Consider the following 15606-nt stretch of genomic DNA (forward strand, 5'->3'; position numbering starts at 1 on the left):
ATTATATTTTTTTTAATAATAAGTGCTATTTTTCTAAGCACTTTTTTACTTAGCTTATTTTATATAAAACCCAGGAGGGCTTTAGGTAGTTATCAAATGGGCAAGGATGCCAAAAAGCTTAGTGCTAGCTAGGTAAGAAATTAATTTACATGTATTATTAAAACTGGTGAATCATGTATTAAAACACTGAAGGGAAAAAATTAAACCCTTTACCAAATTTTACTACCTTTCTCTTAACTAAGGTCATTAAATATAACTATATATTCGAAAAGACTGAAAACTCAGTAAGGTTTAACTATCAGGGCTGCTGCATAACTGCGCTCAAGAATCCAGCTTCATGTTTTAGAATCTACTGGGATGGAACTGATAAACAGCAATTATGTCACATTCTTTCCTTAAACAGTGTCTCTGGAAGCACCCAAATCTTTTCATGTTGGGGCTCATTCTGAGCTCCAGAAATCTCAGTTCTTGCTTCCCCCTCACTGCGGATGAATAGCTGTATTCTACTGAATCTCCAAGTACAGTTTATGGGCAAATGAAAGACTCTATTGCCAAGTACTCTGTCATCATAAATAATCTGAAGTCAAGCATTTCTTGTGTGGCTGCCTATGAACTAAGCTAACTAAATTTCTCTAGCCAACAAATACTTTCTCATATTTGCAGGTCAAATGCCAGGGAATTTAATAATCTTCTGCTGAATCTACACTTTGGAGTATCAATAAGTGATGGATTATTCTAGATCCACGTTCCTTTGTTGTCAGGCACCACATATACGATTAAGTGAATGTTGCACTAATTGAATGATAATATTACCATAAAAGAAAAGGCTTACTAAAATAAGCAGACACTATGAGCTGGTTGCCTGGGGGCACATACAGCCTCAGACCTGCTGGGAACTGATAAAAATGGCTTGAGAGCTTCTGGTTTGTCAGTGGATGTTCACTAAAGCACACCCCTGGGCTCTGCAGACCACAAACCAAAAGAAGTACTGCTAGTGCACAGAGTTTAACTTCTCAGTGTTTTCATAACACCTGGTTGCCTCTGGGATTTTCATTGATTAAATATTCCCTACAAGACCCCTTGGTAGTCAGAAGGTCAAAAAATGTACAAATGTAACTTGTAAAGTTTGGAACAGTTGCCCCCTCTCATGACAGTAATAATGGTCACCATCATGGGTAGTGGATGAGATAGACTGAGGCCAAGTCCAAACTCAGGAGGGCTGGGTGGTAATGATGAGAACCAGGTGAACTTGCAGGGACTGGGGGAGAGTCAGGGACTCATGGAGTGTGGCTTTAGAGGGTCAGCCATCTGAGTGAGGGAATGAGAAGAAGCCAAAAAGACATGAGGCATGGCAAAGAGGTGAGAAAAACAGCATGAGGCTACAGTGAAGCTGGACAGTAAAAACAGGCTGGTGTGCTGACGTTGACAGCTCTCTTCAGCTCACACGCGAGAAGAGGAGAAAGCCTGTGGAGAAGGATGCTCCAGGCTGGCCCATCTGAGGTCACAGAAGGTGAACGGGATTTGGGGTGAAAGTGGAATAGCTGACCGCACAGATCCAGACAGGACTTTGGAGTATACAGCCAAGGACAAAAGGACCAGGGAAGGAGGAGATGTCTATCAACAGAAGAGCACAGGGAGGATAAGGAAAGGTTCTGACAGGTGGGAGGGAGAGGTGGCAAGCCAGGAGGTTAGAGGCAGAGTGAGCAGGCCTCCAGCTCTCCATGCTTTACTTTACATGCCCATTAAGCAGTCTGACTCCGTAGTCTCTGCTCCCTCAGCTTTTAAGATATTCAAGAGAATAGGCCATCCTCTGATGCTCCAGGCCACACACCAGGCAGACGTAATTGAACATCTTCACGGCCAAATGCCAACGGTACAGCCCTACTCCGGTAGTAACGTTATCAGTGCTCAGAATAACTGCCTTCTTTGGGGACATCACCTAAGTCTGAATGTCTTTGTACATCCTCCGTCTCACACACACTCTCCCCACCTAGTTTTCTTTCACAAACCTTCTTCCTCTCTAGTAACCACTCATGTCTGTCCTCTTCCGGGTCTCATCTCTCTCAGCCAGCTGCGTGCACTTTTGCACCAGCCTTGTAGCATCCAGTGACTTACTTCCTTTCTCATTTTTGAAAAAGCCTCACTCCAGGGTCAAATCTGCTTTCTCCCAACCCCTCAAAAGCAGAAACTCCGTGTAACGTATCTTTGTGCCTTCAGTGCCCTGCACACAAGAGGAGGTACTAGACAAACGTCTATGGAAAGGAGAGATATACCATGGGCCAGGCACACATAATCCATTCTGTGATGTTACGTCATGCCCTGAACATCAGCATATCAACAATGCATCCAAAAAAGCATCACCCACCTACCAAACATTTACCATGCCCATCACTCTAACTCAAGTCTCCCTTCCCATCCCCCCACTTTATAAGGGCATGTCTGAGGTAAAATCCATGCTGTGTAGCCTAAAAGCAACACAGGGTCAGGGGCTGAGTTTTATTCACCTTTGAATCCTCAGCATCTACTACAAAGCCCAATATTTAGCAGACAAATGGATAATTTGATTAATCAATCAATCATATGCACAAATTTCCATGAAAATAGAACCAAACAGAAAGCAGAAGAGCTTTGAAACTACCAAAAATCCAATAATCCACAAACTAGATAATCAGACTCTAAAATAACTGAAATCTGGTTTCATTATTTTAGATGTTTCTATTTTAAATACAGCAAACTTCAGTGCAAAATAATAATGTCATTTTACATTTGCAGAACAGGCCCTGCTTTCTCCAAGCATGTTCCCAGTCATTTGCTCATGCAATTCACCATCTATCAGCTGAGCTTGGTAGCAGGAATGGGAAACTTCACTGAATTTGGAATTAGGACAATTGGACTCAAGTCCTGTCTTTACCACTTCCTATCTGTGACCTTGAGAAAAGTCCTTTAGCCAGTGCACATCTCAGTTTCCTTCTCTGTAGAGCAGAGATAAGACCCTGTTCTTCCTGCCTCTTATGAGGATCAAGGAGGTGGGGGGAGAAGGAAGGAAATAAAATTTTGCCGAATACCTACTATGCCCAGGCATTTTACATATATTATTGAATTCTCACCACATCCTGCAAAGTAGATTTTACTATTTCTTGCCTATTATAGGAGGAAACTGAGACTCAGCAAGGAAACTAACAATTCTATGACCTTGGGAAAGTTAAGTACCAGAGCTGGGATTTAAACATTTCTGGCTTGTCCCAAAGCTCTCCTCATGAAAGGTGATGCCTCCTAGGTGGGGGAAGGGTAAGCTGGGACGAAGTGAGAGAGTGGCACGGACATATATACACTACCAAATGTAAAATAGATAGCTAGTGGGAAGCAGACGCATAGCACAGGGAGATCAGCTAGGGTGCTTTGTGACCACCTAGAGGGGTGGGATAGGGAGGGTGGGAGGGAGATGCAAGAGGGAGGGGATATGGGAATATATGTATACGTAGAGCTGATTCACTTTGTTATACAGCAGAAACTAACACAACATTGTAAAGTAATTATACTCCAATAAAGATGTTAAAAAAAAAAAAGGTGATGCCTCCTAAGTGAGACCTAAATATGTGTAAAAAATTTAGCTGGTTTTTAGCACATTGCCGTATATGTAAGTATTTTCTATCATTGCTGTAAGTATGGAAGGTGGAGACAAAGAGAAGCAGGTATTTGCTAAGGTCACATGTCAGATACAGAGCTGGGACTAGAACCTGGGTCTCCTGACTCCTGGCCTGAAGTCTTTTCATTAAACCACACCCCCAGGAAAAGGCTCCTGACGTTAGTGGGCACAGAGGCATGATGCTTGTTTATTCAGGCCAGCTGTTCCAGACCTATTTTAAGACAAGCACTTTGAAAATCATGGAAGGTGAGTATCAAGTGTTTCATTAAATATTCCATATTAATTGACCCTTTAGGGCACTCCCCTGTGAGCAGCATATGCTGCCGGCTTCCTGTTAAGCAAACCGCTCAAAAGCTGACTACACTTCTTGCAACACATATTTTGAAAGCACATTCAGATAGCAGCATAAAATACAATTCTAAAATAGTTTTTCCATGAAATTCAGAAGTAGCTGCTTCCTTCGCTTTTCATGGTTCTGTCCTGTAAATGCCTGAGACTGGGGAAAGGCAGAATGTGAATTTGTGACTGTCCTTAATACCATTCAGGGTCTGTGTTAACAGGGGAAAAAAGAGTGGGATATAACATTCCAATTAACAGCTAACAATAGATGCCTGTGAATTTACAAGAAGAATGATTATAATACATAAAAGGGAAAAAAAGACAATCCCTTGAAAACATGCCATTTAAAACAATGGTGTTCCTGTTGCCCAGGGAAATGTAAGCAGTCCTGACCCTGCTCAAGAGTAGGGCATTAAACTATGTGCTCGAGACCAGCTGTCATGAGGCATAGTGTTAAAAGGCCGAAAGGGACCAGCATACACTCATTTTCTCCTTTCCTTTTGTTAACTTTCCTTAGTTTTTCTATCTGCTTTTTTCCTTTCCCCACTGTATACCTGTCAAAAGCCTATCTCCCATTTTATACTGATTCGTGTGATAAATGTGTATAAAACCATCCAGTTGATACATTCAATACCCTAAACCAAAATTATTACTCAATATCCAACTCAGTATGGAGGTGCTATAATCAACAGCCACAAAACCAATGACAGCATTCATCCACAGGAATGCCACGAGAGCAAAAGAGAGTGAAAAAAAAAAAGAAAAATTCCTCACAGTTCACATTCAGATATGCCAATAGCCTTGTGGATGGGAACTCAGTTCACTATAAATGTTTTCATTCTAATCTTGCCTCTACCACCACTTGTTAGTACAAGTTACTAACTCCTCTTAGCCTTGGAGAGTATGGCGGGGATGAATATCAGCGCTCGTCTCATGGTGTTGTGATGACTGGATGACATAATGCAAGGAAAGTGTTAACACACTGCCTGGAGTGTTTCTGCAGAAACAGTAGTAATAATTGTAGTAAAAGTAGTAAACATTTATTGAGCATTTGTTATGTGCCAAGCATAGGGATAATTAGTTCATTTAGTCCTCACAACCACTCCAGGAGGTGGGTTCTTTTATCACGCCTGCTTTTGAGATGAAGAAGTTGAAGAACACACAGGTTCAGGCACTTTCTGGAAGTCACTCAGGTGGTAAGTAGCAGAGTAATGTTATCTGCTATTGTTAGTAATGCCACTTAAAGAACAGATGTTTTTGGTTTTTAATGAGATAGTGCTTAGCACATCTTATTATATTTTATATAGGTGTGTTTGACGAGGTAGTAAACTAAGAGTTATCATTTTCAATAAGTTTCATTAATGCCTACTTATGTATGCGTGTTTCGTATGAGTCCCTGGGTCAAATTCTAGAGATGTATATAAATGTAAAAGCCTATGATAGCCTCAAGCAGGTCACAGCCTGGAAGGGAGAGAGATAAGAAAAAGATTGCAAAACAGTGTAAGGAATGCTGCCCTCCACCCATGTACACTATACAGCGTGGCACAAAGTAGTAAGTAATCAGCCACACCTACAGAAGGAGTTAGGTGGCCCTCACTGCAAAGGGCCCTTGAACCAAGTCTTCCTTCAGACTAATGAGAAAGGACCCTTCAAGTAGAGAAACAGGCAAACGCAATAGCAGCATAGTTCATTTGAGAAGCCACGAAAAGGTCAGGAGCGCACAGTTGAAAGAGCTTTGAGACATGAAGCAGGACCAGCCCACGGGTCCCTGCAATGCTTACCAAGGAGCTTGGATTTTATCCCATGGTCCATGGGAACAGTTATAAGGAGGTTATACTGACCTGCCCCAGTAGTTCAGGTCAAACTTTAGGAGTCCTTAGTCACTCTCCATCATACCCAATGCTCATCAGCAAGTCTTTGTGGCTCTACCTTGAAAATGTATCCTGTGCATGCAAACAAAAAGATCCAGGAGAGAATGGAAGATGTAGGAAAGCACAGAGATAGAGTGAAGGAGGAACTGGCCTTTGCTAGGAGCATTGATAATTCACCCACAGAAGAGGACAGAAAGCATCGTCTACGGGCAAGATGCGGGAAGGTGGGCGCCTGAGGAAGCTCTCCTCTGACTGTGTCTGTTTTCTCGGTGGAATAGGAAGCAAGATCACCAGTTGAGAGGGAGAATGAAGATGCAGGTTCAAGAAGAAAAGGTACCAGACAGGCATCTGGGAGAGTCAGAAATTGAACGGTCTAGGGCAGTTTTCAAATTGGTCTCAGTATCCCTTTACACTCCTAAAAAAATAATGAGTGAGAATCCTCAGCAGCTTTTATTTATAGGGGTTATATCTATCAACACCGAACATACTGGAATTCTAAAATGAGAAATCTTTAAAACATACACAATCACAGGTCAGCAGCAAGTAGCTTTTGGAAAACTCCACTATACATTCGTGGGAAAGGAAGAGTGAGAAAAGGCAAACAGTGTCTTAATAATATTATTAAAAGAATGTTTGGGGCTTCCCTGGTGGCGCAGTGGTTGAGAATCTGCCTGCTAATGCAGGGGACACGGGTTCGAGCCCTGGTCTGGGAGGATCCCACATGCCGTGGAGCGGCTAGGCCCGTGAGCCACAAGTACTGAGCCTGCGCGTCTGGAGCCTGTGCTCCGCAACAAGAGAGGCCGCGACGGTGAGAGGCCCGCGCACCGCAATGAAGAGTGGCCCCCACTTGCCACAACTAGAGAAAGCCCTCGCACAGAAACAAAGACCCAACACAGCAAAAATAAATTAATTAATTAATAAACTCCTACCCCCAACATCTTCTTAAAAAAAAAAGAGAATGTTCGACCTTAGGGAACCCCTAAAAGCATTTTAGGGACTATCAGAGGCCTCCAGATCACACCTTAAGAATGTCTGGTCTAGAGACATGTCAGATGGCTGGGTTGCCTGAGGCACCCACCTGAGGTTAGGGATTGTGAATTTAAAGTGCGAGCACTCAGGTGGTATGGGTTTTCCTCCATCCATCAGGTTCAGCAGCTGAATTGCAGGCAGGGAGTAAGTAGAGAGTTGGATTTAACCAGGGTTATATTTTACCCAAATGAGTATCACCAACCAAGAGAAGCTAAGGAAGTAACTATAATGACCATGGTATTTAAGCTGAGTAGGAGGGAAATGAAGACATGAAGGCAGTGAAGAGGTGGTGGGACCAACAGTTCAAAAGATTATTGAATTTTAGGTATTAGTAGAATAATCCAGAAAGGAAGGATTAGTAAGAGAGTAGGATGCTTGAAACAGAATACGGAAGGTAACTAGTAACAACTTCAAACTCAACATCCAAAACTGATTGTGCCCCTTTCCCTTTGACATCTGTACCTCCTCTCTATTCCCCTAGCCACCCAAGCCTGAAACCTGAGGCTCATCCCAGATACTTTCCACTAGTACTGCACCTAAGAAGTCCCAAAGCCTGGTGCAGTACAACTCTTCATTCTCTCTCATCTTTCTCATGTTTCCCTATGCTTCCACTCTCACCCCTTCTCTGGCCTCGCATCCACTGGCCTCCTCCTCCCCTAACTGAGCTTCAGCAGGAGTCTTTCTCATGCCCAGCTCCACCCCATCCAATTCATCCTTCACTCTGCTGTCGCTGAACTTTCCACAGTGAACTCTGATCATGTGATTCTCATCCCTCCATCCAAGCAACTGTAACCACAGAGGTGGGGGCATAAAACAGGCAGATACAGGCTGTCACCATGAACGTGCGGTCCATCAGGGTATGAAAAGGAGGTAACACCACAGTGTCATGAGATGATACAGGGAAGAGGATACGAAAAAAGGCAACGAAGGAGAAAACTCTAAAATTCTTAAGGTATGTTTAAAGAGAAGCCAGCAAAGGAAGCTGAGAAGGAATACAAAAGGTACAAGAGGGACTTCCTGGGGGTCCAATGGTTAAGAATCCGCCTTCCAATGCAGGGGATCGGGTTCGATCCCTGGTTGGGGAATTAAGATCCCACAGGCTGCAGGACAACTAAGCCAGCATGCCGCTACTACTGAGCCCGCATGCCGCTACTACTGAGCCCGCATGCCGCAACGAGGATCCCACGTGCTGCAACTAAGACCCCACACAGCCAAATAAATAAATATTTAAAAGGTACGAGAGAACCGGGAGAGTATAGTGTGATGAGAGTTAAGAGTTTCGGGATGGAAGGAAAAGTCAATAATGTAAATTGCCACTGTGAGTTTAAGAAAAATAATCTAAAAAGAGTATGTTGTATTTGAAAATTAGGAAATCAGTGGTGATCTAGACTGGATCAATCCTATCTGCATTACAAACGTGATATAATTTTCCCCATCTTAAAAAAAAAAAAAAAAGGCACTTGCTCATTTTGTTCACTCTGACAACCATGGGATTGCACCTCACCAATAAAGTTTCAGCACTTCAATCCTTTACCCCAGGCTTTGGTTCCTTGAGAGCCCAGGTTAAGCCATCAAGTATTCAGACAGAGCAAGTGCTTAAGATGCCTGAGCTACTTCACATGAAAAGATCATGATCGGTGTCAAGTTTAAATTTATGCTGGCCAAGAGAATAATCCAACAAATGGCAAAGAGGTTACTGACTCCTGAGAAGAAAGGTTAAATAATGACATTATTTTCTGAACTGACTGGCTAAAAATATAACTGGCACACCACTCTTTTTGGACAATGACAGCCTTTTTTCTCTCTTCCGTATAACCCAGTAATCTTCACAGAGCAGTGCCTGGGGTGGGGGTGGGGGGAGGGGGGAGGATGCAGACATACATTTGGGAAGCACACCTTAATGCTAAAACTCATATAATCACAGTTTTAAAACAATGTACAGTTATGTATAGCAGAAATAAAGCTCTCTTTAACTTTAAGAAGTAGTAACAGCAATAAAAACCCAACTGTGTGTTAGGAGCTTGGAAGGAAATCCTGGGGACAAAAGTGATGAATTCTTTTAGAAATGCTGCATCACCAACACATGGTGCTCCGTGGAAAAAAACATTAAATATATTTCATTTATATTTTCTTATATACATACATATTTTTCCCACACATACACATATATACAAGTGGCCATATGATAAAATTTGTCTAAATCTTAAAAGAGTTCTTATAATAGGTATTAAATAAAAATTCTGTATGATAAGAAAACCCTCTTGATCTCTTTTCGCCTACTAGCCACTGCCCCATTTATCTGCTCTCTCCACAGCAAAATCACCCCCTAACACATGTCTATACTCGTGATCTAGATCCTCTCCCATTCGCCCCTCTTCTCCAGTGGAGGGTTTGCCCGTCACATCCCAAATCTGTTTTTGCCAAGGTCACCAAAGAACTTCATATTGCTTAATACAATATTCTATCTTCAATCCTTTTTTCACTTGAAGAGCAGCATTTGATGTGTCTAATCACTCCTTCTAGAAACATTTTATTCACCTGGTTTGCTAGAACCATACTCTGCTGACTTCTCTCCTTCCCCGTGGCCATTCCCTCCCAACTCCTTACAGGTTCCCATCTCTCTACCCTTGACACATGGGCAGGCCCCATGGCTCACGCGTCTGATCTTTTCTTTCTACACTACTCCCTAGGTGATATCATCCAGTGCCGAGATTTTAAATACAACCTATACCCTGATGACTGCAAACTTTTCCTCTCCATCTCCGACTTCTCCAGCTGCCTGCTCAGCATCTAGATGCCTGCTGGGCATTTCAGACATAACTAGCTCCAGAGTGTCCTCCCCCTCTCCCTACCCCCAACCCCCAAAGCTCTTCTTCCTCCCATCTTCTCCATCTCAGTAAATGGCAACTCCATCAGTTCAATTCCTCAGGCCAGAAACCCTGGATTCATTCCTGGCTCCTCTCTTCTTCTCATACTGCTCATCTGATTCCATCAATAAACCCTGGCTGGCTTTATCTTCAAAATATACCTAGGGTTGGATTCCTTCTCACCACCTGCCCTGCTATCACTCTGGTCAGAGCCGCCATCACCACTTGCCCAAATGATGGCCTCAGCCTGACTCTTCCGTCCTGGCTGCTCTGTGGTCTATTCTCAACATAGCAGCCAGAGTGACCCTGTTGAAAAGGTAAGTCAAGCCACGTGATTCCTATTTCACCCAGGGTGAACGTCCTTACAATGGCCCACAAGTCCTAAAAATCTGGCCACCATTTTCTCTCTCACTTCATCCCTACCACCCCTTCCCACATTCACTGTCCTCCAGCCCACTGGCCTTCTGGCTGTTCCTTCAGTTTACCCACCATTTAATTACCTCAAGATCTTTACACTTGGTGTTCCCTCTGCCAGGAATTTTCTTCTTCCAAACATCCACATTCCTGCCTTCTTTGACTCCCTTCAGGTCCTGCTCAATTGGCATCTCCTCAGAGAAGCCTTTCTTGACTGCCTTCCATAAAATCAAATCACATTTCTCTCTAGTCCCTTACCCAGGTTCATCTCTCTTCACAGCACATCATATTCTACAGCCATTTATTTATTTATTGTCCCCCACTAAAATATAAGTCCTTTTAGGGCAGGGACTCCATTGAGTTTGTTTACTGCTCCATGCCAGTGCCTACAACAGTGCCTGGCACATAGTAGGAACAAACATTTGTTCAAGGAACCCTTGAACCCTGAATAAGTCATTTTAAGAAAATTCTAAGTTTATCTACACTGTACATAGTGGTCAGTAAATTTATCAAATGTGTTATTCCCATCCTACGACATAATATAAAGCAAAATTTAAAATTACAAAATAGTAAGATTAAGATGATTTCATTGATGATACATCCATGGTTAATTATAGGCATTTATGGAGAACTTCTTAACCACCAAAAGTGACATCAAGCCCACAACCCACAGTCTTCCACGTTGCACCCCCAGTACAACTAGCACAGGAAGGTTCTTCTCTTCCAGAGTCACGTATGTGCTTGGTATCCTAGCTAGAACACTATTTTAGATGAAAAATAAATCTGTCTAGTATATACAGAGACCAGATTTCATGGATTGTGTGGATTTTCATGATCATCTGGGTTTTAACTTTTTTTCTTTATAATAAAAGGAATATGTTAAATGTGTAACTAACTGTGATTAATGTTTACCACCTTAACTAATAAAAACAAATCTAAATCAGGGTTAAAAAAAAAAAGGACCTATTTTGAACTAAAGAAGATTGTCGTCTTACCAACATAGCAAGACCCAAAAAAAGGCTGATGTCCACAGCCAAAAAGAACAATTACTAAGTAAGAGAATCGGGGTCCCATTTATAATTTTATTTTGGAGGACAATTGATTAACTTAAGACTCCAAGATTCAAACCTAAAATTGTTTAATTATTTGCAGGGTTATTATTTTTTAACACAAACAAGACAGAAGGCTAACAAAGAGAGTGGAATAAATCCCACTCATTGGAGGTACACACTCTTATTGAAAGAGGCTATTCATAGCCTCTTTCTGAAAACTTAAAAACAATAAGCAAGGGCTTCCCTGGTGTTGCAGTGGTTGAGAGTCCGCCTGCCGATGCAGGGGACACGGGTTTGTGTCCCGGTCCGGGAAGATCCCACATGCCTCGGAGCGGCTGGGCCCGTGAGCCATGGCCGCTGAGCCTGCGCGTCCGGAGCCTGTGCTCCGCAACAGGAGAGGCCACAACAGTGAGAGGCCCGCGAATCCAAAAAAAAAAATAAAATAAAAGAGTAAGCAAGACATCTATACGCTAAAATTTTTTGTGTCAACATCTGTTCATAACAGTCTCAAATACCACAAAACTCTGAAGTGAGAGCCTCCAGTTTTTTCCTGGCTCAGAAGATCAGGTGCTAAAAGGAAATAGTTTATTTCAAGTTAATATCTTCAACTGAACCTAAGCTGGATGGACAGAATGAGTCTTAGACATGGCAAAAGCCACAAATACTAGTAATGACAGCTCTAAATTCAGAAGAGTAAAGTCTGCTGGGACGTATGTCAGGGTTTCACTATTAGGTTATTCACTATATAGTATGGGTAGAGCTCATGGCACAGAAGCCTTATAACCAGAAGCAGCCAGAACCTTCACCAAGAAAGATACGAGTAGTTAGAGGCAGAAATAGATATGTCAGCCCAAAGGAACTTGTAGACCTTGCAACTGTTTTAAAATTTTGATTGTAACCTAGTACTCTTAATGTGACAATAGCAGAAAAAAATATTTTACGTAATTTTGCTAATAGTGAACACCTATTAAGTGCATAGTATCTGCTGGTCACTGTAGGCATGTTAAATACATCAATGAATTATTTAATGAAAACGTGCACTAAGTCTCATTTAAGGATTTAAAGACAACCTCTATAATACAAGCTCACCTGTCCAGCACTCAGCTGTTCAGAAACCTTATCTCTCTGCAATGTGGCCAAGAATCAAGAAGGCAACAAAAAGAGACATCACCATATTCAGGTACTAACTTTCCACGGTTCACTTTTGGGAGAAGCCCGCACTCACAGAAAATTACTGCACTGAATTTGGAACCAGAAAGCTCAGGGTTAAGAACCCAAAAGCACAACAGCCTAAGGAAGGTCATTCAGCTGTTTAGTTCATTATAACCTGGTGGCTTATATGATAGAACAGTGTAATAATTCCTTTAGGGCAAGGATCCTGAGGTGTTCATTGTGGTACTCCCAGTAGGGAATAGAGTTCTTAGAGCAGCATATGTGCTCAATTTTCATTAATGATGCTTATAATGACAATCCTTTGTCATCAAAAAGATTAAATTACATCTACTATATTCTACAAGGAGAAGAAAGAGCAAAAAAAATTTTGAAAAAAATTTCATCCATTGTTACAATTCAAGTAAAGCTTAGAAGGTTGAAATAGGGAGATCCTCAGCTGTCCAGAATACTTCATTATTGAGAACAACTTACTGAACAGCCCCCCTAGGGGTTCCGGGCAACTGAAGTTTCAGGACATGAGCACAGTACTGTACTCCCTGCTGGGGGGCCAAGGCATCCTGAGGCCATAGGCCAGGTGGAAAATGGGAATCTGCAGACTGGATAATCACCTGCAGCTTCCTACAGAACTCTGTTGAGAGCAGCAACTCCCAGCTTAGTGGAAATGTCTGTTAAACCCTTGGGCAGGATATCCTGAATTGGGACAACACTTAAGTGGTCCGTGGAGTTAGCAGTCACCACCCAGGCTCATGGGAGAGTACGAAATAAATTATCTCACTTCTAAAACCATATGGCTCTCACCACTTACAAGCCTGTTCTTTCTTGGGGACCACTGACCAGCAGGTTGAAGGTAGACAGGCAAGGGATGCAGAATTTGAGATGCAGAGGGGCCCTGATGAAATGCTGACAGCAAGAAGAGAGGAATGTGTGTGCCCTAACTTTAGAAACATAATTATTCGTTATATAAAGTCAGTTCCGCTGTAAAAGGCACTGTTCTGGTTGCTAAATAGCTGAGGCTCTGTATCATTCAGGATTAGTGGTAAAGTGTGTCATGGAAGGGACTGTTTCCTCTCCCTTGTAAGCTGAAAGTGGTTTTTTACATTCTGAAAGAGAAAACAGATGTATTGACTTGTGTTTAACAGCTTTCTGCATGCAAACTTTCTGACGGGACCAAGAAACTACCATTCCACTGAGTTGAGACTTTTGAGTTTACTCTAGGGTGCACACAGCCTTCCGGAGTTGCATTTTTTTAACCCCTCAAAGAGGCACCTCCAGGAAAGGCTCCAGCCACAGGAGCCAAGAGTGCACCACACCACCTGAGCAACCACTAAATGAAGGAAAGCGGAATCTGGAGCGAAACTTCTTGTTTCCTGTCGCTGCTGGGAGAGACTAGACTTGCTCCTTCTCACATGGCTTAAGACTAGCTATAAACCCAACCATGTAGCTTGCCAGCTGGCCACAAGCTCAGGGGGCTTTCGGGGCAGCCGCCTTGTTGTGATCCCTTTTCCGCCCTTTGGCCAGTGTCATTCCTGTACAGATAACGGTACCGGAACGCCCTCCACTTCCTAGAGTCCTCTTTATGTCATGGTTCCGCTTTCAAGAAAACATGGGGACGAAACGCAAAGCAAAAGAACAGACTAAAGGCAAAATTACCCCCATCAGCTCCTTTCATGCCTCTCCATCGTTACTATAAAAGAGCTGGATCAAATTCCTTTCGTTGCCTCCCGCCACACACACGCGCACGCACACACACACAGGTAGGTGCAGGGGACCCTAAGACAGCTTGTTCCTGCCTCACAGAAAGCCCTTACGAAATCCTCATACCGTCTCAGGACGCAGGGCTCTAGCCTTCAGCTAAGGAGCTAAACCATCTCAAGCCAAGGTACAAGAAGCCGAAGTGGTCCTCAAAGCAGAAGGGTGCGAGGCAGGGGAAACCGAACGCACCTAGATGTTTGCATTTACACAAAGAAATTAGCCGGCTGATTAATGCGAGATGCCGGCTGGAGGCGGAGGCGCCCGCGCCGGCCTCCTTACCTGGGACATCTGCGGCCTCAGGTTGATCTCCTTCAGGTTGATGGAGTGCGCCCGGAGGTTGTTGAGCAGCTGGCAGAGCAGGACTCCATCGCGGAGGGTCTGAGCCAGGTCGAACACCTGCGCCGAGTCCCAGGTCACCCGGTGGTTGGCGGGCAGCACCTTGCAGTGGATCAGCCACAGCGCGCACTGCTTCCACGGCTCCATGCCCGACGGCTCCGGGACGCTGCCGGGCCGGGGCAGGCGGCGAGGATGCAGCGGCGGCCGCCGCGGTTCCTCCGCCTCCCCGACGCCAGCCGCGGTCGGCCCGTTCCCTGCGAGCGTACGACTGTGCGAGGGAGCAGGAGCCGCGGCAGGCGGACTGGGAGCCCCGCGCGGGGCTTGGTTCCGGTCTCGGCCCGGGTCCGCCGCCGCCCGACCGCCGCTGCAGCGAGTCCCGCGCGCTCTTCGTGCGCCCCGGCCGGCTCGGCGGCGGCGACCGAGCACAGGCTTCCGACTCGCGAGCCCGGCGCCGGGCGACTGAGCATGCCCAGCGCGCCGGCCAGTCTCGCTGCCGTCTGCGAATCCCCAGAGGCGCGGGTGGGAGAGCGCGCGCCGCCCTGGCCTGGGGTCGGCAGCCTGGGCGGGGAAGGGGAGGGGAGGGGAGGGGAGAGGAGGGGAGAGGGGCGGCGGCGGCCAAGGAGATCCCAGGGCCCCCGCCTACCACGAGCCCTCAGGTTGGTGGAGCTCACCCAGCCCCAGGCGCCCTGGGATCTTCTCTCCGGACGCCTCCCCGGTTTGGGGAGAGCGTGTCTGAACAATGTAATCCAGTGGGGGCTCCTGTTAGGACCTCCTAAACGGCAAGGGCAGTTTTTAAAGGGTCCGAGAGGTGCCAAGGATTAAATGGGGCATCCGGACTCCCCAGAGAAATGGAAAGAAAAAAAAAAAAAAAGGCAAAGGGCATGTTGAGAACGCAACGCTTAAAGTTACAGAGATCCTTACCCCCTCACCCCCGTCCACCCTCTAAATTCTCTTCCCACAGATAGTTCCTGTTCCTCCAAGTTAGTTGCTCGTAAAGATGTTTTGGGACCTTAGAGTGTGTGGAGACGCCTGCTGAAACCCTTCCCCGCCCCCCGCCCCAAGCCTATTTAGACGCGAGGTGTTTTTCACTTAGAGATGGTTTCCTTCTGCCCTCTCAGGCTCGGAAC

At 44.7% G+C, this 15606-nt stretch overlaps 1 protein-coding gene across 1 annotated transcript in view; it reads right to left on the reverse strand.

The window, feature by feature from the left end:
• VAV3 (vav guanine nucleotide exchange factor 3) overlaps positions 1–14626 on the reverse strand; it is a 405871-nt gene extending 391245 nt beyond the window's left edge. The window contains exon 1 of the mRNA XM_060085957.1: positions 14423–14626. Within this exon, the coding sequence (XP_059941940.1) occupies positions 14423–14626 (204 nt within the window). The remainder of the gene's footprint in view (positions 1–14422) is intronic.
• Positions 14627–15606: the final 980 nt, after the last annotated feature.

Source organism: Mesoplodon densirostris, chromosome 2 (assembly GCF_025265405.1).
Source record: "Mesoplodon densirostris isolate mMesDen1 chromosome 2, mMesDen1 primary haplotype, whole genome shotgun sequence".
NCBI lineage: Eukaryota > Metazoa > Chordata > Mammalia > Artiodactyla > Ziphiidae > Mesoplodon > Mesoplodon densirostris.